Source organism: Xyrauchen texanus, chromosome 48, assembly GCF_025860055.1.
Source record: "Xyrauchen texanus isolate HMW12.3.18 chromosome 48, RBS_HiC_50CHRs, whole genome shotgun sequence".
NCBI classification, from domain to species: Eukaryota; Metazoa; Chordata; class Actinopteri; order Cypriniformes; family Catostomidae; genus Xyrauchen; species Xyrauchen texanus.
In genome coordinates this window covers 15,885,725-15,909,282 of record NC_068323.1, presented here as the reverse complement: position 1 = coordinate 15,909,282, position 23,558 = coordinate 15,885,725, and the positions used below count along the sequence as shown (strand labels likewise).

The following is a 23,558-nucleotide window of genomic DNA, read 5'->3' as shown; positions in this document are numbered from 1 at the left end:
GAATGAAAAATAGTCTTGATATATATTTGAATTTCTTTACCTTGTGGCAATGGATACATAAGATGCATTTCGGTTATATTCGTCAGAAACCAGTGAATATTGATGTGTACATTAAAATTATTCTATGAAATCAATGAATCTATGAATTCAAAACCAAAATGTGAAATATGCAATAAACCAGTAGGCTACAAAAAAAATTATATATGTAATTGGATACTAATATATAACAAGATCAACTGATGTGTGGTAACAGGTAATTTCAATGTAGATAAAAGTTCGAATGTATCCCGACTGAAGCGTTGCACTTTGGAATGTGAATCAAGGACCAAATTTAATACTAGAATAGACCTATAAATAGTCAATGCCATTCATTCTATCACAAATAGTGCAAATGACGCTTTAAAATTAGCTGTTTATTATGATATTTAACGTTACCTCCTTTATTTAAAAAAAATAATCGAAAAAAATTAGTCTGGAATCGACTCTTGGAATCGATTCAATCGATTCCGAAAACCAGGAATCGGAATCGAACAGCCCTAAAAATCCAAGTCAAAGCAGTTGAACAAATAACTTAGTGACTTTTTATTGTCGTCTGACCAATCCTACTCGGGAATCACACTTACTGACCAATCACAGGTCTTTACGGTCCAAAAAGGACGTGTTGCGAGGCAAAGGCTCGCAAAATAACCAATCATATTATTCTTCAATTCGTGACGTAGTACTCTGTAGGCCAATCACACCCGGGAATCCTTACCCGCAACAAGCTCCCGCCAATTCTGAGCGGGGAGCGCGAGGGAGTCTGACCGGGGATGTGAGGGAAGCGACGATCCAGGATTACGCACCAAAGAAATATAAGCTACGAATAACAAAATTTACAGAAACACGCCAGATCTGTAGTTGACAGGTTAATGTTACGATAGGAAAAGATTGGAAGTCGATGCCTAGCCTCCAGGAGTCAAAAAAAGTCCTCACCGTTTCTGTTTAACGTCAAGTTTCCAGTGTGAGGACAGCGCGAGCGGATGGTGGTGGTGATGCTCGCGGCCGAAGAGCCTTGCGCCTCCACTCCACGCAAAGGTCGCTTGTCTGATGTTAAATGTGGATTCTTGCGTGAGGAAAGTTACTTAGAGCCGACGTTGTTGGGGAAATTTGAGAAATAAAAACTGTAGGTGGCTAATAGAGCTATTGTAAGTGCATTCCACTTGCAGAAAAACCTGAAAACTCCATCATTCACCCGAGAGACAAACTGAAACTGAGTAAAAGTTTGGCTCAGTTGCTTTGTGAAAATGGGAAATGTTCAGTTTAATGTCTTTCCGAATAGCATCAGCGCAGTCAGGGTTTTACTAACCTAATTAGCATGCTAAGTTTATGGTTAGCCTACGAGCTATTGACTGGTTTGGTAATTTTGTCTTTTTATATGCAAAGTGTGTGTCTGGCATAACGTACCTTATTTGTAGAGGGTTAAATGAGTTCAAACGAAACGACATTAGCTTCATTTGTGCTATTCTGTTAAGCTATCTCTTTATTCGACAGTCTTGGGCTAAATAAGGTAACTTTGATGGCTCCCTTTTCACAGGTTCTGTAGCCAAACTCACATTAGCCACAGGCCTACTAACCATCATTCACTGAAAGGCGGGAGATGAAAAAAGAAAGACATCGCGCTGTTTCCTTTGAAGTTTATAAATGCTTCGGACTTTTGTATGGTATATAGAGTATTTTCGGCCTTTAAAGTATGAAGTTATTGTTTTGACTCTAAAGGAAAGTCGTCGGCTTTAGTAATGACTGTCAGATGGTGGTGAGCAGCTCGCAGACCTAGCCAGCATCTTTGTTATGAAGAGACATGCTGAGTAAATGAGTACTGTTGTACTTACTATAAACGCTTGTTTTGGCAAGGATTGACGTCAAGAACATGTCAGGTTTCATGTCTGGTTGATATCATAATTTGAGTGTCTCTGATACAGGATTGAAAACGTCTACACACTAACTTTTGTCGTTGTATTTCAGGCATGGATTGTGTGGGCAAAGCTAATACTGTCAACAAGAAGCTTGTTCAAGGTAACTAACTGATGGAATGTTAAATTATTGTAAAATAAGCATTTGTTTCTCATTACAGCAGACAAAGTTACTGTTATCCATGTAAAACCATCACCATGCAACAAAATATGTAAAAAAAAAAATATATATTTTAGGATTTTTTTTTTTTTTTTGAAGGGGACTCAAATAATTTTGACTTGTCCCTCCTTTCTTAAAAAAACAAAACAAAAACGGTGGTTACAGTAAGGTGTTTACAATTAAATAGAATGGGGCCAGTCCATAAACGTTAAAATACACACTGTTTCAAAAGTAAAGCCACAAGATGTAAACATTATAGGTCTTTTTTTTCCTCCAATTTGGAATGCCCTATTGCCAATGCGCATTTAAGTCCTCGTGGCGGCGGAGGATGAATCTCAGTTGCCTTCGCGTCTGAGACCGTCAATCGGCACATCTTATCAAGTGGTTTATGCGCATTACCGTGGAGACAGCGCTTGTGGAGGCTTCCACGATATCCATGCACAACTCACTATGTGCCCCACAGAGAGCAAGAACCACATTATAGTGACCACAAGGAGGTTACCCCATGTGACTCTATCCTCCCTAGCAACCGGGCCAATATTGTTGCTTAGGAGACCTGGCTGGAGTCACTCAGCACACCCTGGAATCTAACTCACGACTCCAGGGGTGGTAGTCAGCGTATTTCCTCGCTAAGCTACTCAGGCCCTCAACATTATACGTCTTAACATGATTTTAGTGTGATAAAATTGCTAACTAACCTTGTATGTGAAAAGGTATATCCCATATTACAACTTGCCATGACCCAGTAAGCGATTTTTGTCACACTAAAATCATGTTAACGTATCTAAACTTGGGTCTTAATACAGGGTTTTAACCTGGCTCAAAATGAGGCGGAGGTGGTATCATACTGAGCAAAAAGTGACGTTAAGGACACGTAAACGTTGGCTTTGCATTAATACACTCCTAATGCCCTGGCAACTGCATAATAGTGTTCATTTCCTCATCTGTTTTTTTATTTAGTCTTAGTCCTGTGTCAAATGTCCTTTTTCGTTTTTATCATATTTAGTCAACCATATAATATTATTATTTTTTTTTTTTCACGTTTTAGTTGACAAAGTCTGGGCATTTTAATGTAATTTTAGTCAATGAAAACTGTTGACATTTTAGTCATATTTTAGTAACATTTAGTCATATTGACATTTTAGTCACTGAACACTGTAAACATTTTTAGCCATAAGAGTATTATTGATAAGCATTTGTCAATCTAGTCTATCCAAAACCTATATATATATATATATATACACACACACACACACACACATTTTATTGTTGTTGTCATTTTAGTGATATTTTTCATGATGATGACGTTGCGAGCAGCAGACAGACGTTGCGAGTGAGAGACGAGCACGTATCAGCCGGCAGAACTTTAAAACTCTCCCGGTCTCAACTCCCGCTCAGATTGGGTCTCTTCCATGGCTGGTTGAAGCAGCTCTGACTGCACAGACAATGACAGTTTTGGAGTTTGTGTTTATTTACATGGCATAAGTTCATATTATATTAACTTAAATTAAGGATGAAATAAAGATATATCGCCAAGCTGTGATCTGTGTTTCTATCAGACACTCGAGCTGCTAAATTACATCAAGCGACTATTCGACAACGGAATTGTTTTTTATTATTATTGCAGAGATTTGGAGCTACAAATGACAATCCTCTGAGTGCAGCCCTTGTTAGTTTTTTCCTTGAAGACACTCACCAGAGTTTTGTAGACAGCCAGAGTTGGCACGAAATTTGATGGAGGCGGCCGCTTAGTAATTCTCTACGCAGGAAAAACCCTGGTATACTTTCGAAACAGTATGTATTTAAATGTTTGTGGACTGGCCACATTCACTTAAACTGTAAGTGCCTTACTGTAACAGTGATTTGGCTTTGGCTTTTTTAAATTTTTTAATAATTAGAGAGGAGTTGAAATACATTTTTGTGGTAATCAATATTATGCCACAAAAGCTTAACCTTTACTAACTATTTTTATGACTAAACCAGGGCAATTCAGCTTTATTGACAAGTGGGCCAGATGGAAAAATCTTCAGGGCATGCAGGACAAGCCAGAATATTTAGTTAATCATCAGATATCATGTTAAAGTAGGCCTATAATAATTGTTCACTGTATAAATAAAACAGCTGTGTTAATCATTTTAGATTTTTATCTTGATTTAAAATTGGTCCATGACCAAGTCAATCATACTGAGACAAATTTTTTTATTGAACTATAATTTGTTATAGATTCTATGATAATAACTTTTGACATTTCAAATGAAATGTTTTCTTGACCAAATTAATGAATAGAACTTTTCTTTTTCTCCGAACTCACGCTTAGCAGTTGGCCATGATTTTAGTTATTTAATCTTCCCATCATGATAATTAATATTTGAGGCATGACCTCTGAAAGCATCTAAAAATACCGCGTTCTTGCACAAAAAAAAGAGCTGGGGCGTAATGCCCATCCAGCACAAGTTTACATAGGAAAACAATTGCAAACAGACAAAAAGCACGTTTGGTGTGAACGGCACTGAAAATTTCAAACGGCATGGGTTTGACACGTGGGATACCAGTTTAATAGGCCCTCTCAATACTGTCTTTATGAACCTAATCCATAGCCCATATTTTATTTAGCTTTTATGACTAACTGTCCTCAACACATTGAAGTTGTTTTTCTGATTTTAAGACCAGCAATCTGTCTGTTCCTTTTTGTCTTGTGCTCTCGCACCCCCCTTCCCCCCACACACACACCAGCACGTCTTCCATTCAAAAGGCTTAACCCAGAATCCCAGGAATGCAGTGAGTCTAAAAGAGCCAAAGGTCCAGTTGCCCTCAAGTGTTCTGAACCCAGTGCCTCTGATGGCGAAAATGAAATGGATCACTCTTCTTTGCTACTGCACCACGGCCCAGCTCTGGTTAATGGCCGTGGGCCTCTTGATTGCTTCATGAGCCGACGGAAGCATTCCCCAATCCGCTCTGCACATGAAGCCACAATTGACCTCACAGAAGACTCCACTGATGCGCCTGTGCCTCCAGTTGCAGCCACCTGCCCCATTAGTGAAGAAACCACAAAGATAGCAGAACACACCCCACAATCTATAGGACCTACCACACCACTGACGGAGGAGGATGAAGGAGAGATCCTCCCGCTGCTGGACACCACTCAGGAGTCTGACTCTGAAGACGAGGAGCAACAAGAGGCTGATGTTAGCCAAGGGAATGAATCTGTGCTTTCGGCTGAGTCTACCAGCTCCCTCTCAGTGGTAGAGAGCTCACCAGAGCCCAGCAAGAGCGCACCCACCACCCCTGCCTCAGTGAGTAGACCATTAGCTCCATGGGTGTTAGGGATGCGCTGCATTGCTGATGCTGAATTTATTACTATTCATTTTTGGCTGAAAAGGCCAATACAACTGTGATAGAAAATTTTGTTAGTTTTTCCTAGCTGTGCCAAATTAAAATACGTGTATACATACGTTTTTGGTGTCAGTTGGTATCTAAACCATATTTTTAAAGTTGGTGGAGCCTAGTTGTATTGATGTCAAAAGTATTGAAAGAAGAGCATAGTGTAATCACTTTAAAATAAGTTATGTATACTGGCTAATTATGGATACTAACCTAATAACATTTTAGTTTCTTTTGCCCAGTGTGTATTAAGTGTTGGTTTAGGACTAGACATTTTGATGCAACACTAATGAAAGTCATTAGTAGATAAGGAATGTACCTGTAATCCAGTGGTGTAATTTTCTTGCCAGTAGTTTTGATTTTGAGGTCCTTGTTGTACTTTGCAATGTTTTTTGTGTCATACATTGTATGACACATTTAAGAGTCCTTTTGATTGTTGAAAGGTCAAAACATTGTTTTTCTTTTCCTGGCACAGGCAATAAAGACAAACGCAGTGAAAAGACGGTCTCTCAAGGTAATCCCACATCTTTACTGAGCATGACACTAATCTGAACACTTGTGAAGATCAAGCTTAAGTGAGTGGTGCGATAAATCGGTGTGGATTGCCACTGACAGTCGCAACCATTATTTTAACTTTGCAGAGACCCAAATGTTCAGTAATTTGAGTGAAAATTGTGTCTACTTCCACATTAAAGCTTGCTTGTCTTGTAAAAACAGCAATGATAATTATGGGAGTGAACGAATACACACCCCTTCATCTAATAGCAGGTGGGGTTTTTTAGCGAGTGTAGAACATAGTTGCTCAACCGACCCATGCCTTATGTTCTAAATATCATCTTTTACCATCAGGCAGACCCTATAGTCCCAGTGTAAGAGCAACCATTATAAAAAGTAATTTGTTCCAGCCTTAAATAACATATTGAGCAATTGTCAGGAAGTTTTGTGTATCTGGATCTGCCTTACTAATATTTTATTACTATTCGTTTTTTGTTTCTCATATATTGTTTGTATATTATTTGTGTATTAGTCCAAGAAAAATTTCCCTAAAGGGCAATAATATGTAACCTAACATACAAACTCTGGTCATACACCTACTTTGATGCAAAATGCAACCCGATTGCCCCTGGTTATTAAAAGTAGTGTTGTCGTGATACTAAAATTTCAGTAGTCGGTACCGATACTTGTGAAATTTCAGGGTTCTTGATACCACAGCAAAAATATACTAACATGATAAAGTGCTATTATTGAAAACACTGCTTTAGCATGTTTAACTATAAATTTCAACGTAAATAATAAATTTAAATAAATGGATGTTTCCTTCAAGTGTTTCTCAATTAAGTTAGCATTGCTTAAGTGTTAAGTTGGGCCCTACTGAAATATTTTTTTAAATAATTGTTCCAGCATTCCATGTTTTGGAACTCCATTTAAAGTTTAAATTCATCATCAAAATGGTGTCTAATCAAATTAACTCTTTAACTTTTAAAATTTCTGTTGCTATTTCTATTTGAAGAGCCTGGCTGTTATTTTAAATCATGCTTTTATTTTGACGCCAGCAAAGTGGTTTCGACGAAAGCTTAATTCTACTGACAGAAAAACTGTTCCCTGCATGGCCCAGTGTGATCTTTAAAACGCAAATGTTGTAAAGTAATTATATACAATGGATTCAGAAAGCATTCAGACCCCTTCATTTTTTTTTTTTTCTTCACATTTTGTTATTTTGTCTACACCCCATAATGACAAAGCAAAAACCAGATTTTTCATAATGATGAAATGATGTTTGATTGGATTCAAGTCTGGGCTCTGGCTGGGCCACTGAAGGACATGATCAGGGTTGTCCCTAAGCCACTCTTGCGTTGTCTTGGCTTTGTGCTTAGGGTCATTGTCCTGTTGGAAGGTGAACCATCAGCCCAGTCTGAGTTCCTGAGCGCTCTGGACCAGGTTTTCATTAAGGATATCTCCATGTTTTGCTGCGTTCAGCTTTCCTTCAACCCTGACCAGTCTCTGCTGTTAAAACACCACAGCATGATAATACCCCTGCTGTGCTTCACCGTTGGGATAGTATTGCACAGGTGATGAGTGGTGCTTGGTTTCCTCTAGACATGAAGCTTGGAATTGAGGCCAAACAGTTAAATCTTCATTTCATCAGAGAATCTTGTTTCTCACGGTCTCAGAGTGCTTTAGGTGCTTTTCCAAATTCCAAGCGGGCTTTCATGTGTCTTGCACTGAGGAGTGGTTTCCATATGGCCACTCTGCTATAAATCCCAGATCATTGGAGTGTTGCAGTTATGGTTGACCACCTGTAAGTTTCTACCATCTCCACACATGATCTATGGCAGTGTTTCCCAACCATTTTTCTGCCACGGCACACTTTGTACGACAAAAAAATTATTATTTAGTAGCTTTTATTTTAGATTCACATTTTCATTTTTAATCATGAAGTTACAGGATGAGCATATAGCATATTATGCATTTATTTATTTATGAAGAGAACAGATGAAAAACAGACACCACAGGAAGCAGATGATTGTTTCCCCACTGCAGTGACAGTGGAGGCCACTAAAACATGACATATGAACAATGCAATATTACAAAAAACAAATACGATTAAAATATGAACAAAACACTTAATAAATGAACTGAACACAACTCAAACCTTCCGCTTGGTCCGCATCGACTTAAACTCGCCTCTGCATAATCAAACGCATCAAGGGAGACTGATGCTTAGGTGATTGTCTTTGCCTCGGACAGACGACTTCAGCCACGGCACATGGTTTGGAATCACTGATCTATGGAGCTCAACCCGAGTGACCATCGGGTTCTTCACCTCTCTTACCAAGCCCTTCTTTCCTGATTGCTCAGTTTGGCCAGGTGGCCAGCTGTAGGAGGAGACCTGGTTGTTCCAAACTTCCATTTAAGAATTATGAATGTCACTGTGCTCTTGGGAACCATCAATGCAGCCTAAAAAAGTGTTGTTCATACATCCCATTAAATAATTATACAATAATGCATTACATTATGTAAATATAATTTCATTACTATCACGTTATAGCTAATAGCTCACTCCTGATAACCATTATATAACTTGATTTTCTGTATAGACCGCAACATTTTCTGCAGCAGAAATGTAGCTGGTGTAAAAAGCATGTTTCTGTCGTGATGCACTGCTTTTGTTCGGCTTACGACCTGCTTCGGGTGCAATCATTGTATCTTGTTACAAAGAATCAACCTACCTGGCGGGGAATTTATTTTTTCACCATTATAATTTTTGCACTTTTTGTTAAGGTGTCCATATGGATAAATTGATTGTTTTATTAAATTGGTGTAATTTGTTCCTAGTTTAAAAAGCCTTTATCAATTGATTGTCTCTTAGAATGTTCAAGAACAAGAGGAGAGGCAGCGACAGAAGGAAGAGAAAGAACGACAGAGACAAGACGCCATAGCTGCCAAGGAGAAGAAAAGAGAGGAGGCCCGCAAGCTGAAGGAGGATAAAGAGAGGGAGAAGAAAGAGAAGAAGGAGAGAGATGAAAAGGAGCGGCGGGAGAAAAAGGAGAAGGAGGAAAAAGAAAAGGCAGAAAAAATACGAGCAAAAGAAGAGCAAAGGCAGATGAAGATGGAGTGAGTGCCCAAGTATCTCAATAGTACTTGCACAGTTTTTTTTCTCTTCAATAAAGAATTTGTTAAAATCTTTTACATTTTTAGGGCCAAACTGGAAGAGAAAAGGAAAAAAGAAGAGGAAAAACGGTTGAAGGAAGTGAAAGAAGTGAGTGTTTTTCCTTTAAGTTTTTGTGAGACACTGTGCATTAAAATTGGTGGGTATGAAATAAATTTTATTAAACATGAATATGCTGTAATATGCAATATAACAATTGCAATAAGTTTCATTAAGTTTTTTTTTTTTAGCAGTGACTAAAATAGTTACAAGCTAAACAAATGAATGTAAATAACTTGGAACATGGAAACTACAGCAATGTTATAAATACTCAGATGTCAATAATATTAGTTAACATGTTACAGTAACTTCACCGTAAAACGTAGATACATAGTGATCTGACAAGTTCGATTTGTAAAGTATGGCAAGCAATAGAATCTCCAACAACCTTACCAGAAAACAAATTCAGGCATTCTAGCAAGTGAAGAACTTTGCCAAACAATTCAGGACTTGACGATAAGGATTGCCCGATGGTCCGGGGCCAGTGTGAGAGAGCTTCGGGCAAGTTGCTAGAACGGTCACTTGCCCGATCGGGCCAGTGTTGCATTTATAACATTAGTGCAAGCAAACAAGCGAGTGAGCACAACAATTAAACTGAGCGAACGAAGTCTTCTAACCGAGGAGCAAGCGCAAGTATATTTAGCTCGCAAAGATGCACGATCGAATAATATACTGGACACACCAAGGCACAGTCGGCTGCTTGCACGAGATGGTGCAGACACCGAGTGCATTCTCCTAGCACTGTCCTCGCTCTTTTCCAAGTGTCTTAGCAGCAGCTATTACCAATGTGTAGAAAATAGAAGGAAAAAGCCCCATTTAATGCATTTCGTAGCGGGATTGCACGTCTTCCGCAACATTGCATAATATTACAATTTATCATTTGAACAGCATTATTTAAAATTTTAATAGCATTATTGAAATTTTTGTATTTGATTGGAATGTTTGAACTGCATTGTTCGGAATTTGAATATTCAATTCAAACAGCATGTTTGAAGAGTTGTAGGTGTCTTTGATGCCCAAAAATGCTTTTAAAGTAGGGTGACCATACTCCTCTTTTTAGGACCTTAAAGCATCCGGCCGCGATTTCTAAATTAGCGGGATTCGGCTTTAGTTGCATTATGATGTGCATCTGGTCTAATACTTCATTGTGTGTGCACGCATATTTGCATTGATTTAACACCTCTTTCTAAGTCCCGCCTTCACGCGCACCAATTGGTCGATTATAATTGGCTTGCAGCAACTATTGGCCAAATTCCTGCCTGTCAATCTATCCGCAAACGTGCAAAGCACTGTTGTGTTCAGCATCAAACAGTTGCTTGACAATAGCAGTAAATGTCAGCTGAGTGGTACAATGCCCCAACGAAAGTGCAAATTTACAGAAGATTTGCACAAACAATTGACATGCTTTCGTCCAGGTTCGGTCGAGACCCGTGGGAAGTAGAATGTATGACATGTAAAGCTGGCACTTATGTGTCAGCTCCTAATAAAGATGCAAGTGATTAAGAAGCACACATTAGGTCTGCAAAGCAAGGTGAAAGTTCATCAGGTAAATTAACGGACTGCTTTTTGATTAGGCATATTTATCACATTGCTTCTTTTTCCATGTCCATTCAAAATAATAGTAATGGTAAATGAAGGTACACTCATGGCATCACATTTTATTTTAGTACACGGACATTCAAAAGAATGTTGGAAGTTTTTATTTATTTATATATATTTATGTTATGCTAATAGTGTATTTTTCACTGTATCTAAGATTACATTCAGAGTAACACTGTTTTGAACCCTATTATTCCACACACACCCCCTCCCCTTTTTGCAAAACCAGAATATGGTCACACTAGAAAAGCAGTAATCCATACATTGGTTTCATTCTATAGGACTGAAAATGCATGTCTCTCCGTGCTGTGCAGACTGTTTAACATGCATGTGCTCTCCTGAAGGGACAGAGCACTAGTTTTATTCTGTAAAAATAAAAGCATAAATAAAATTTTCTCATTAATTCACCTTTAGAATTAAAATTGAAGCACCGAATGAGATGTAATAAACTTTGTTAAACCCCAGTTATGCATGTGTCTGGAAATCACAAGCTGCTCAATATCCTAAATGAAATATACATTTAATTTGTTTATGTTTTGAAACTTAATCATTAATTCAACATGATAATATTTGATATGAAAAGCAGCAAGATCACTATGGCTTTTAGGCTATTATTATCAGAGCTGTTCAGCTGTAGGGTGAAGATGAATTTTCATAAGTCTACTTCATATCATTCTCATGAAACACCAGTTACATTTCTCATTTCTGGACCGTACAGGTATATTTGTTTTTGTGCTTTGTTCATCAGTCTTTAGGTTGTCTGATTTCATGTTATATACACATTATTAATTCACAGATTAGGCCTAATATCTCCCTAATGTATATTACACGTCACAACCGATTTGGTAGCAAGTCACTTCTCAGGGATTCATATGTTTATTACATTCAGCCAATAATCTCATTTTTAACTCCGTGGTTACATCTTTGATCCTGTGTGTGAGTACACTACGCATGGCCAAAAGTTGAATGACTAAATGGGTGACCAAGAACCCATCATCTATCTGGACAACAGAACTCTTTGCTTAAAAACACAAGTGTAAATGGCAGGACGGCTGAGGTTAATATGAAGTAGTTATGAATTTATATCTGTAATGCACTTATATGGGATTACATAAGGCATAAATCATATCTTGCAAAATATAAATGTGATTCAGTTTTTGGGGGGGGGGGCATTGTCTTAAGAACATAATTTTTATATATATATTTAATATTTTATCTTCGGACACATTTTTAAAGCTGGTAAATGATTGTTGTAAACGGAACAAAGGAAAGGAGGCAGCGAGAACTGGCTTGACAAATATAAATAATATTTTAATGTAAACTGAAACCAAAAGACACAAACACGCACATAGGATGGACAGCTGCCCGTAAACACACTCTCTCTGTTGCACCGCAGTCAGCCTTTATCCCTCTCAGAGGATTGATTAGCCTGATAAGGGACCAGGTGTGTAAAATCACAACCTGCCCTCCACCCTGTCACACTTGTAAAAACAGCTATTTATAATTTTTGTGTTGGGGCCATTGATAATTTTGGCAGGGCCAGTAAAAATTTGAATCACTGGCCCAAGCGGGCCAGTAAAAAAAATCCTTGCCGTTGAGCCCTGCAATTAACAGATAAACATCCATACAGAGTGCTGAGATGCTGTCCTGAACTGTGTGACAGTGACTGATTGAACTGAAAAGTGTAGTTTCCCAAGCCGGAACACGGGCCAGTCGGTACTTGTTTTCTGTGTTTACAGACATTATGTTCCAAACAATCTTCTGTAGTGCATCCTTTAAGCCCGAAAATACTTCAAGTATGCAGACACGAGCACTTCACCAACACATGGTCCCATTGAACATACATTAGGTGTGCTCTTGCGGTTACAAACCTTGGACCACTAGGGGGCTAAAGAGGGTTTTGTTTTCCGATGCCACGAAACCGGATGTGGTGGAGTCAACAGTTGAGGAGTGTGCTTTTGTATTTGCTGAAAAGATGACAGAAAAATATGCTTGTATAATTATCTTTTTCGGCAAGACCCTCTTCAAATTGCTGCTCTGCCATGACAGTTTTGATTGAAAAAAGTAAATCCGCTGTAGCACCCAGTGTACTTTCGTTGGGTTATGAATTGCATTCTGACATATTTCACAACACAACGATGTGTGAAATAGAGCTTGCATTGCAAGATGCATCTGCTTTCATGTACTTACGTAAAGTATGTTTATGTATAGTTAGATGTTCTGTTTTGCTGAAAATGTCAGTAGCTTAAATGATAATGTTTGCTGAGCTGTGTAGGACATTTTTGTCTGACCTTTGTTAATATCTCTTTAGCGAATCAAAGCAGAGAAGGCTGAGATTACCCGGTTTCTACAGAAGCCTAAGACCCAGCTGGCACCAAAGGTAAGAGCTACTTGATTTAGTGTTTGATAGAGCCGTTTTCTTTCGGTAATCTAGTTTATGTAAATACACAATTTTTCTTTTTTTGTTCTCATTACTCTCTCAGCCAACTACTTGTATTGTACATTTACAAATGCGACGTAACTGATATTATGTTGAGTTACACAAGCTTCCATTAACATGCAGTTGTATATTTTGTTTTCTTTTTTCTAAACATGTTAGTTGTTCTTGGTTTCAGACTCTGGCATCTGCCTGTGGGAAATTTGCTCCATTTGAGATTAAATCGTACATGTTTCTGGCACCATTGACTCGAGTACAGTGTGAGGATGCTGTTCTAGAGGAGCTGGACCATTATCTTGCCCAACCAGACAGCACTCTAAATGGACTGAAGGACTGGATGAGTCACAAACCTCGCAGATCGGGTCCAACCAGGCCCAGGTGCATTGATACGGGAAGGTAAAGCAGCATGGGTCTTTTCTTAATGACTGTTGCTTGGATACTTCTTTGTATGCCCATCATGTAACCTGGTCGAACACCAGCAGCCATTTAAGTTATTGTTCTTGTTTTGGTCCTTTTTTCAGTCTGTTTGTTTATGTTCTCTGTCAACAGTGATTGTTTGGTTGTAAGTGAAAGCCTGAAGGCAGATGATGGCGTCCCAGATCGTTGTCGATTCGGCCGCATGAAACTCCTGCATTTCCATGACAACTATCGTCCAGCTTACTGGGGCACCTGGAGCAAAAAGAGCACTTGCATCTCTCCACGCTGTCCATTGAGACAGGACAAGGTATAACTAAATGCGAAGCTAAATTTACATCTTAGCGCAGTCACTTCAGTAGGTGCAAAAATCTTTAGGCACCTCACTATTTTTATTCAGAGAGTCACAATGTGATTATAAAGCAAATCTTGTTGCATTTAAAATTAAATCAATTTTCATCAACAGTATGGATGCAAATATTTTGCAATAAAACATGTGACGGACCTAGTGATTTGCATCTCCTAAATTGAAGTATGAAGAAGCTTTGATGCTTGCTTGGTTCCCTATATGGAATTGACAGCAGTGACAACTCTGTTGTTACTCCAGCAGGTGAAACTGTTGATTAGGATTTCGGATGTATAGGTGTCTTGCAGTGTTAATCTTGTCAACTAAAATCACTGACAAAAACATTAGTTGACGAAGGGTTTTTTGATTTCATCAATGATAACGAAGATGAGATGAAAAAAGGGGCATCATGCCGATAATTATACAATTTTATTAAAGCACACAGTCGATGAAAATATGATGATAAAAATTATACTGCAAGATATAAACATAAGGAGAAACATATTGAGAATCTGTTTATAGAAGATATTAGGTATAGATTAATCTAAACCATTAATAATTGGGGATTTCTCCACTTGAGCTGGGTGAGTTGAACACATGCAACATGATCCGCTTCAAAGCGGGGTAAATACCTCATGCAAACGCATTCTATTTATACATTATATTAATCACTATAGTAGCCTATATCCACAACATGTATGTCATTTATCAATTTACATCTGCACAACGAAATGAATAAATGTAAACGTGAATTAAATTACATGCTTGTTAGTAACTTGAGTTGTGAATACACTTTCCGTAAGAAGCGCCACATGCAATGTAAAATCCTTTCATGGAAAATTAAGAAGTCTAAAGCTTGAAGAGTACAGTAGGCTAACTTCTGAAAAGTAGCTAATACTTGTTATTATATTAGGAGGACAGTAGGCTATGTATAGTGGTTTTTATAGATTTTTAAATTAAATTTTAAATTTCCCTAAATGTTTGAATATTTGATTTAAGTTTGGTCTGTTACAGTTTGATGTACTTTTTTGTCCATTTTGCACTTTGTCATCAACTAAAAGTTTTTCTTTTTGTTGACTAAAATAATTTTTTCTCAGACAAATTAATGGAAAACTAAATGACAAAATATTGAATATATTTAAAGGACATTTTCATCAAAAGACAAACTATAACTAAAACAAAAAACTGTGAAACAAATTAACACTGGTGTCTTGCACTGCCGAGATAACGTGGCTGCAATGCTCAATGTTAGACGATGATCAACAATACCGGGAAATGGCAAAACCATGGATCTGGAAGTCGCCAAATATTTTTAACAGTTGCACAGAGCACCCTCAAAATGCAACGAGGCTGAATCCAGTTCACAAGCTCCTCGTCCAAATGTATTTCATGCGCGGGTAATTTTGCTCATCTACTTGCAACAGGCGGGCAACCTATAAGACGTCTCAGTGACACATGACAAGAAATGCTTTGTCATAAAGACATGCACTTAAAGAAACACTATTATATTTTATAAGAGCAGACAAAAGTATAACTGTCAATGCTCATGTCTGATTCGCTGTTTGTTCAGAGGCGTGCAGCGCAAGAGCATGTAAAGAATTGTAACTTCTTTTACTCTCTATTTTTCATTCATTTGAAAACCGTTTGCAAGAATAATGTCATCTATGGAAATGCTGCAAATCATCTCCGGAGGTGCTGTGAGTTTAGTTCACTTTATTTCCATGGAGCAGTTTGCGGGTAACATGCATTGTGAATTAGGGTTGCACAGTTTTACCAGTACTAATGCAGTATCGCGATACAAAAAAAATTAAATAAATGCTACTATATCATCTTGTTGCTAATTTTGGTACCATATTACAGTATGCTGTCATTAGCAAAACAATATGAGATGTGACTCTTTTGAGATGAAATCAATGACAAATTGAAAATCAAATAAAAATACTTCTGGATATGGCCAAATGTGATCATTAAATGGCAGAAGGATGTAATTTAATGAAATAATATTCAGTCACATGCACTGCACGCTACAGAATGAACAAGAGGTGCCACTCTGTTCATCTGCTTCACACACACACACACACACACACACACACACAGGGCGCTCACACAAACTCAACACATGCTACTGGTTCTTAATTTTCATGCAGTGTGTTTATAAACGGCTGTTAACTCTTAAATGAACTCCTCCGGTTCAGCTTGGAGATTTCAGCACAGGAGTATTGATCGGATTATCCCAGCACTAATGGGAAGCTTGATATAACTAACCAGAAAAACAGGAAGATATTTTAAACATCAAAATAAATGTCCCGCTAACATGGAAGCTCTATTCAAATGGTTGCGTGAAATGGAAGACAAAAAAAATTAACTACTGTATTATTAATTCATATTCATAAAGTAGCAATAATACTTGTAATAACAATTATATAATATTAATTGGTTGTTTGAATATTACTGTTATCTGTACATAATATCACAAATGCAAGTGTTTTATCAGCATGTTCCACAGGTAATGATTTTTTTTTTTTTTTTTCTCATAAATACTGTGAAGCTGTATTGTGCAGCATTTTATTTTACAAAAAATGTAATTGCAATATAAAATATATATGTCAATGTCATTATCTAATGGTGTTTAAATTGATGCATACTGCTTTAATATTAATAAAAAATAATAATACGTGTGTGTGTATGTTTGTGTGTGTTTGTGTATATATATATAATTAAAGCAGTATGTATCAATTTAATTAAACACCATTTGATAATGACATTTCATATAAAACAGTTAACATGGAATCCAGAAGAATTAAAACGTAAAATGCATAATTTGTATCTGTGAGACTTCAGGCAATTCTTGTAATCGTCATTTTCTGTGTATTATCATAAAAAAAAAAAATTGGCTTTTTATTTGTTGGTTATAGTATCGATACAAAGGTGCCAGGGCTGGTATCGCACCGAAGCCAACATTTTGAAATGTGAATGCAACTCTGCAGGTTCAGTAATATACATCTTTGTCTTAAAGAAACAAAGATGAAAGTGATTAAATTATAAAGAAATGCAAGACAAGTTCATCTTGAACCTAAAATGTTTTTCTATTTTATTTTCTTTAGGCAGCATTAACTGTATTACCAAAACGCAATACAAGCTTTTAAGATTTCGCTGACAGGTAGACAACTTTTTTTATAATTCTCCAAGCGCATAGTGTGTTCATTTGAAACTGTTCTTTGTTTTAGGAGCAGATGGATTATGAGGTGGACAGTGATGAAGAATGGGAGGAAGATGAGCCAGGAGAGTCTTTATCACACAGTGAAGGGGTGAGTAGGAGGACTTTATTACACTCTCAAATAGAATAATTGTGTAGGATATTCACTGGTTGCTTTTAAGTCCATACGTGTGTATTAGTATCTTGTTGTGTGGTCCCCATTAGCCTGTGATTGAAAAGCTTCATTATGACTTTCATTTGTCTTGCCGTGGCAGGACGACGATGATGAAGTAGGAGGAGGAGGAGGAGATGATGATGATGATGATGATGGGTTCTTTGTGCCACACGGTTATCTCTCAGAAGGGGAAGGAGGACTTGAAGATGAGGTACATCAAACATCACCCTTTTAATTTATGCCCCTTTTATTCACTCATTTAGTCATGTCATGATGAAAATGCTCTTGCAGGAGGGTGGAGACCCAGAGAAACAGAAGGTCCGTCAGAGGATGAAGGCTCGTGAATGGGAGAACGAGCTGATGTCTAAAGGGAAGGTGAAGGTGTTGGAGGCGGTGGTGCGAGGCTGCCTGTGGGAGGGGAAAGAGCCTCCACTGGAGCTCCTGCAGCCGTACGCTGTATGTATACTGGAACCATTACCCAGAGACGAGTGCAACACCCCCGAACAGGATGTCTCACGCCAACAGAGGAATGAGAAATGTGAGTACAGCATGTGTATTTGACATATTGGCCAGCAGTCATATCACCCTGTAGCTCTAGTCTGCTAACCCACTGAAGCTAAGCAGGGTTGAGCCTGTTCAGTACCTGGATGTGAGAATTCCTGGGGGAGAGCTAATGTTGCTGCTGGAAGAGGTGTTAGTGAGGACTGCAGGGGGTGCTCACCCTGTGGTATATGAGTCCCAATATATTGTTGGGGACACTGTGCTGTAAAGGCACACTCTTTTGGATGAGAGGTTAAACTGAGATCCTTGCTCTCTGTGGTTATTAAAAATCTCAGGGCAGTTCTTGTAAAAGAGTAGGGATGTAATCCCTGGTGTCCTTGTCCAAATTGGCTCTCTGGCCCTTATCAATCATGGCCTCCTAATTATCCCCATTCATTAATTGGCTGTATCACTCAATCAAAGTTTGTCTGTATACAATCTCCTCTCCACCAACAGCTGGTCTGTGGTGAGTTTACTGGTGCACTGTGGCTGCTGTTGTAGCATCCTGGTGGATGCCGCACACTGGTGGTTGTTGAGGAAAGTCCCCTGTTCACTATGTAAAGTGCTTTGAGTGTCAGAAAATATGTATATAAGTGTAACATTCATACATTCATTCACATCCATGGGAGCTCAAAGAAACAGTTGGCAGTGAAGTATTAATTTGTCTGTATTGGTTTTTTTCCATGTTTGATCACAAATTATGTACAAAATATTAGCATGCCTTAATGTATTGGAGAAGTTTGTTTTCAGTCTGATCGTCTCATTTATTGTTACACTGAGGCTTTACAAGCCATGTCAATGATTGTTAGATATCACATAAGAATTACATTTGCATTGCAATGAAGTGGACATATGTTAATTGCTGTTCTCAGCTCAGTTAATGCACAAACACGAGCCTAAAGGCCCGTTCACACCAAAAATGATGCAAATCGCAAACAAAGCAAATCACAAGCACAAGTTCACAACAGAAACTGTTCACGCAAAGCACAATGTGAATTTTTAAAAGTGCTCAAGTAAATCGGATGACTCTTGTGAGTGTTTAAATTGATTAGTGTAGTAAACATGTTTTTAATTTCTCTTCAGTGCTGTTACAGCTGCTGCCATTGCTGCATGGTAATGTGAACAGCTCTAAGATCATAATCAGTGAGTTCCTGGAGTTCTGTCGCCAGCAAACATCATCCCCCACAGAAACCCCTCTGAGCTCTAATGAAAATGTCCCAACTAGGTAAGCTAGCTAACAAGAGTATCTTACTGATCCTTAGCAACAATAGTCTTTATACAAAACAAAATTTCTGTTGTCCTTTAAAAATTAAAATTACGGCTTTTATGTCATCTGTTCTTAATATAATAAAGTGTGTCTGTGTGTATACGGCAAATTATTTGTAATATTAATTTGATAATAATTCTAATTTAATACATTAATGGGAAAACGAGCCAAATATCATCTTGACATCGTCAAATGCATCAGCTATTGGTGATCACTCTGACCAGATCATCGTCTGTTGGCAAAACCCTAATGTGCATTTCTCTCTGTAAATTAACAAAATGTTCAGACAGTCTCCTTGCTGATTTTTCCGACACATTCATAATTATTACTCCTTTTGCCGGTGTCGCTGCATCTCGCTTCTTGCGTGTTCTTGTAAAATTGATATTTTAAAAGCTCATTATTATGGTTTAGTATTTCTCTGTAATGTAGAACAATGCTATTTATAACATTCTCAGCCCTGGAACTCAAACCGTTTTCTTGTGTGTGTGTGTGTGTGTGTGTGTGTGTGTGTGTATATATATATATATATATATATATATATATGTATATAAATAAATAAGTTAATATCATAAACGTGCAACCAACTAGTCCACTAATGGTTGGGGCACCCCTAAAACAAGATGAATCATCTTTTTAATGCCTGGAAAAATCTAGCTTTTTGTTGAATATTACTTTTGTCTTTCTGACTGTGGGGGGAGTGTTATTTTGTGAAGTTTTATTTTGAAATTTGTGCTGGAATGTGAATGTGTGGCTTTATCTGTGTGTATTGATTTGTTTTCATTTGGCAATAGGATCCATATCAAGCGTCTCATAAAGGAGTATGCTGTGTATGAAAAACGCTCCACTTACAGGCGATGCTGCTGGTATGTGCATGCAGAGGTTCTTGCACGTTATTCTCAGGAGGCCTTGCCTGTGCCCTGCCAGTGGACCTACCTCACCACTGGAGCTCAGGTGACCCGCGACGAGGCCACTGGGTCACAGGGCAACTCTCCCACCACATCCAGCTCCACCACACCCTCCAACAAGAGGAAGAGCGCCAGCAGCCACTCCATAAAGAAGTATATGAAGAAATGTGGCGATTCTGAACAGGTGAAGGAAAAAACAAGACTGCATGCTTTATTGTACTCTGAGCTATTGTGAATACACATTTGCAGGGTTGTCACAGTAGGCAATACCAGTGAGCACCTGCTCTTAATGCTAATTTGCATACCATAACAAGAGCTCAAATGCCGTTTAAATGCATTCCTCATTTACTTTATGGTTTGTGAATATTTATTTGGTTACATGACGGCATGCTCAAGGACTAATATGAATCACTTTTACAGAAGATTACTTCATCTCAATCTTCATTTCAGTCATCATATTTTGATTTATAAAATCTACGTGGTTGCAGTATGGCAATTTTGTAAAACAAATATTTCCAAATGAATCAACATTGAATCAGTATAGAATCAAGAAATATTGTATTGGGCACTGATTCCCAGCCCTATTCATGAATAACTTTTTTTATTCTGACAAGTGAATGACCAATTTACTTGTCCGGAGGACAAGCACATGACAATGCTTAATGTCGAGCCCTGATTTACGTGATTCGTGCATATTTTTTGGGGGTAGCCTATACATATATGTATTTTTATTTTATAAACATCCATAAAGTAAACTACTGTGTTAGGTGAACAAACATTTTGTTCGGCCAATTGCATTCATGATGAGCAGCACAAGGTGGACCGCCTATGTGTTAGATAGACACAGCGCATTACTCTGAAGCAAACTGGGGGAAAGCTATCCTAACTGTTGCAGTGTATGGTATTGGTAAAAAACAGATTTTCGCTATATTTATCGCTTTATATACAGAACAGGACTTTAAAATGTTGTAAAATGGCCACAACGTTTGGCTATTAGTAACACACGAACTAGATTTATGATATCTATTTGAATATCTCATGTTCTTTACTGTCAGCTGAAAAACAAAAAGACATTATCAGTCACATTTAGTGCAGTGACTCTCATCTATGGCTTGTCATTTCTAAAACTGTCCCTTTCCTTTGCTTCCTGTCAGCTCCCTCTTTGGATATGAGAAAAGCTGGAAGGAAAGGAAACAACAATTGTAAAATGAAATGTCCTGCTCATTCAAGCTTGCCATTATGTTGTTCAAATTTCATTAATTGATATATTAAGAATAAATTCTAATAATTCAAGATGCACTGTAGAAGTATGTGACCATTGCATTTTGTTAAAACAACGGTGAAACAAAGTAAAACTATTTTGTCAGATGTGAAGGGGGAGGAGAATTTATGCCTAATCTTTCCTCATTTCAAATGTTTTTCATACAAACACATTTTGCTGTTTTAGTCACCGTAAAAACAGAAAAAAAAGACACATGCGTTCTGCCTTAATTATTGCGCTGCATCTTGTTTATTAAATTTTTTTAGTGCAAGAACGCATTCGGTCTGAACCAGTGTCAGAAATTAACAAGGGCTTGGTGCTAAAATGCCACTGAATGTGACAAATTACCTCAGAATTTAAATCATGGGGTCCAAAAAAAGTGCCGCTTTTATGATTTATATTTCTTTTTTGGAACATCAAATAGGTTTATTTTTCTTTTCTAGACCTAGTATATACGCATCACATTAAATGTATTTTGATGTTAATTTTTAATTTATAGGTAACTGCTTATCTAATTTCAGTTTTACATGTATTTAAGGAATTTATTAATTTGTTGTGTTTGATGTAAAACTGTCATCTTAAATATGGTTAGAAAAAAATATGTCCTAACAATTCCCTCATGGGAAACAAGTGCCACTAAATACAACTCCATGGAGGCAAATGTTGCCCCTTAATAGAAAAGTTCATTTCTGACACTAGTCTAAACAGCTTCTTTTAGAATGTATTGCTTTGGTGGTGTTTTGGCCAAAATGTCTCACTGCTAGAGGTTTTTAATGTTTTTAAATATAATATAAAAACAAAGAATAACATATATGTTGATAGTTGCATGTCACAAAAATTACATTTCCCAACTCTGTTCATGAGCTAAGCGTTTAGTATAGTATGATTTGTAATTTAGCTACCCACATTCCAATTTGCAAAAAGAAAAAAGCTAGTATTATATTTGTGTTGTTTTGCTGTTGAATTTTGTACAATGTTTAATTCGTACTTCAAGCAAACTTTTCAACATGTTTGTTTACATTTATGTCTTTGCTATCTTGTATGTCCGTTTACACATCTTCTGTAGATTGGAGCCATGGAGACCGACGGCTTTCAAGCAGACACAGAGGATGATGACGATGATGACGACTGCATTATCGTTGGAGAACAGTCCGGTGAGTAAACTGTGACTTAATTCTGTCTTCATTGTCAAGCTTTGGTAGGACGAGTTGTAACTCTGTTGTTTTCCTAACAGGATCCTCTGAACAAGATGCCAACACATCCTTGGCACAAACCCAGAGAAACACGGAGCCTATGGACACAAATGAATCTGAAACTGCTGCTCTTGTCATACCCTGCCTCACTTCAGCCACTGCCTGAGATCCAACACCTTTACTGTTGGGGTTTTGTAGGGGCTCAAAATAAGATCTACAATTCGAAGGAACACCGAGTCAGACACAGTATTAAAGGTCCCCAGAATGAATCACTTGTTTCCTCCAAGTTGGAGGTCTGTTAGATGAAATTTCACCAGTACACCATGTCAGTGGACTACACTATATCTTGTTGGCTCTTTTGAAGAATAGGGTTTACCGCCCTTCATAGATGAGGTCCCACTTTTTGAAAGTGTGTTAAATCTCTGCTGGTACACAGTCAATCAAGCTGACATATTCTTCAGCTCTGACTCCAATCATGAGCTTGTTGCTGTCTGCTGGGCTTAGTGCTCAATGCCATTTTTTTTTTTTTTATTGTTTTTGTTTTCTCAGAATACTTGAACTGGTGTATTACTTTCAAAAATAATGACAGTTGAAATATATTGCACTTTTATATTCCATTTCTGTTTATTTCTTTCTTCCACTCATCTTAAATATAGAGTTCACCCAAACATTTAAATTCAGTCATTTAAGACCGAATTGTCAGTTTTGGGTGAAATATACCTTTAACTTCTGTTAGCCCCTTCAGAAGTCCTTTTCTTCTGAGATGTTTTGTATAAAAATAGCACATGCCATTTTTCGTCCAGGCTGCTAAATGTGGTGTACATACTATTTCAAATTTTATTTTTTTTTCCTTTCTAAAGAATAGTGTAGAGGCTGAAATTGTCAGTGACTGTTCAACAACAGTAAAAAAAAAAAAAAATACACAAAAAAACAGCAGCATTGGGGTTTTCTTTTGGCTTAAGTGATTTCTTAATTTTTCTGAATAAACTGCGCAATAGTTTGCAGTTGTAATGGGTTTCCTACAAA

The 23,558-nt window shown here is 37.6% G+C and overlaps 1 protein-coding gene across 1 annotated transcript; it reads left to right on the top strand.

Annotated features, from left to right (window-relative positions):
- The first annotated feature begins 800 nt into the window (after positions 1-800).
- On the top strand, positions 801-23,539 carry LOC127640004 (chromatin assembly factor 1 subunit A-like). Its single transcript, XM_052122377.1, has 16 exons — positions 801-1,074; positions 2,002-2,052; positions 4,843-5,402; positions 5,966-6,004; positions 8,861-9,105; positions 9,190-9,250; positions 13,110-13,178; positions 13,414-13,631; positions 13,785-13,959; positions 17,223-17,303; positions 17,467-17,577; positions 17,658-17,904; positions 18,990-19,131; positions 19,965-20,262; positions 22,406-22,493; positions 22,574-23,539. The coding sequence occupies exons 1-16, from the start codon at positions 1,020-1,022 to the stop codon at positions 22,696-22,698; spliced, it is 2,565 nt and encodes an 854-aa protein (XP_051978337.1). The 5' UTR covers positions 801-1,019; the 3' UTR covers positions 22,699-23,539.
- The last annotated feature ends 19 nt before the right edge of the window (positions 23,540-23,558 follow it).

Excerpts from the sequence above, each read along its gene's own strand:
- LOC127640004 (XM_052122377.1), top strand. The coding sequence starts at position 1,020 with ATGGTGGTGGTGATGCTCGCGGCCGAAGAGCCTTGCGCCTCCACTCCA. Across the intron at positions 9,251-13,109 it reads GGTTGAAGGAAGTGAAAGAA|CGAATCAAAGCAGAGAAGGC; the intron begins GTGAGTGTTTTT and ends ATATCTCTTTAG. Across the intron at positions 17,304-17,466 it reads CTTTATCACACAGTGAAGGG|GACGACGATGATGAAGTAGG; the intron begins GTGAGTAGGAGG and ends TTGCCGTGGCAG.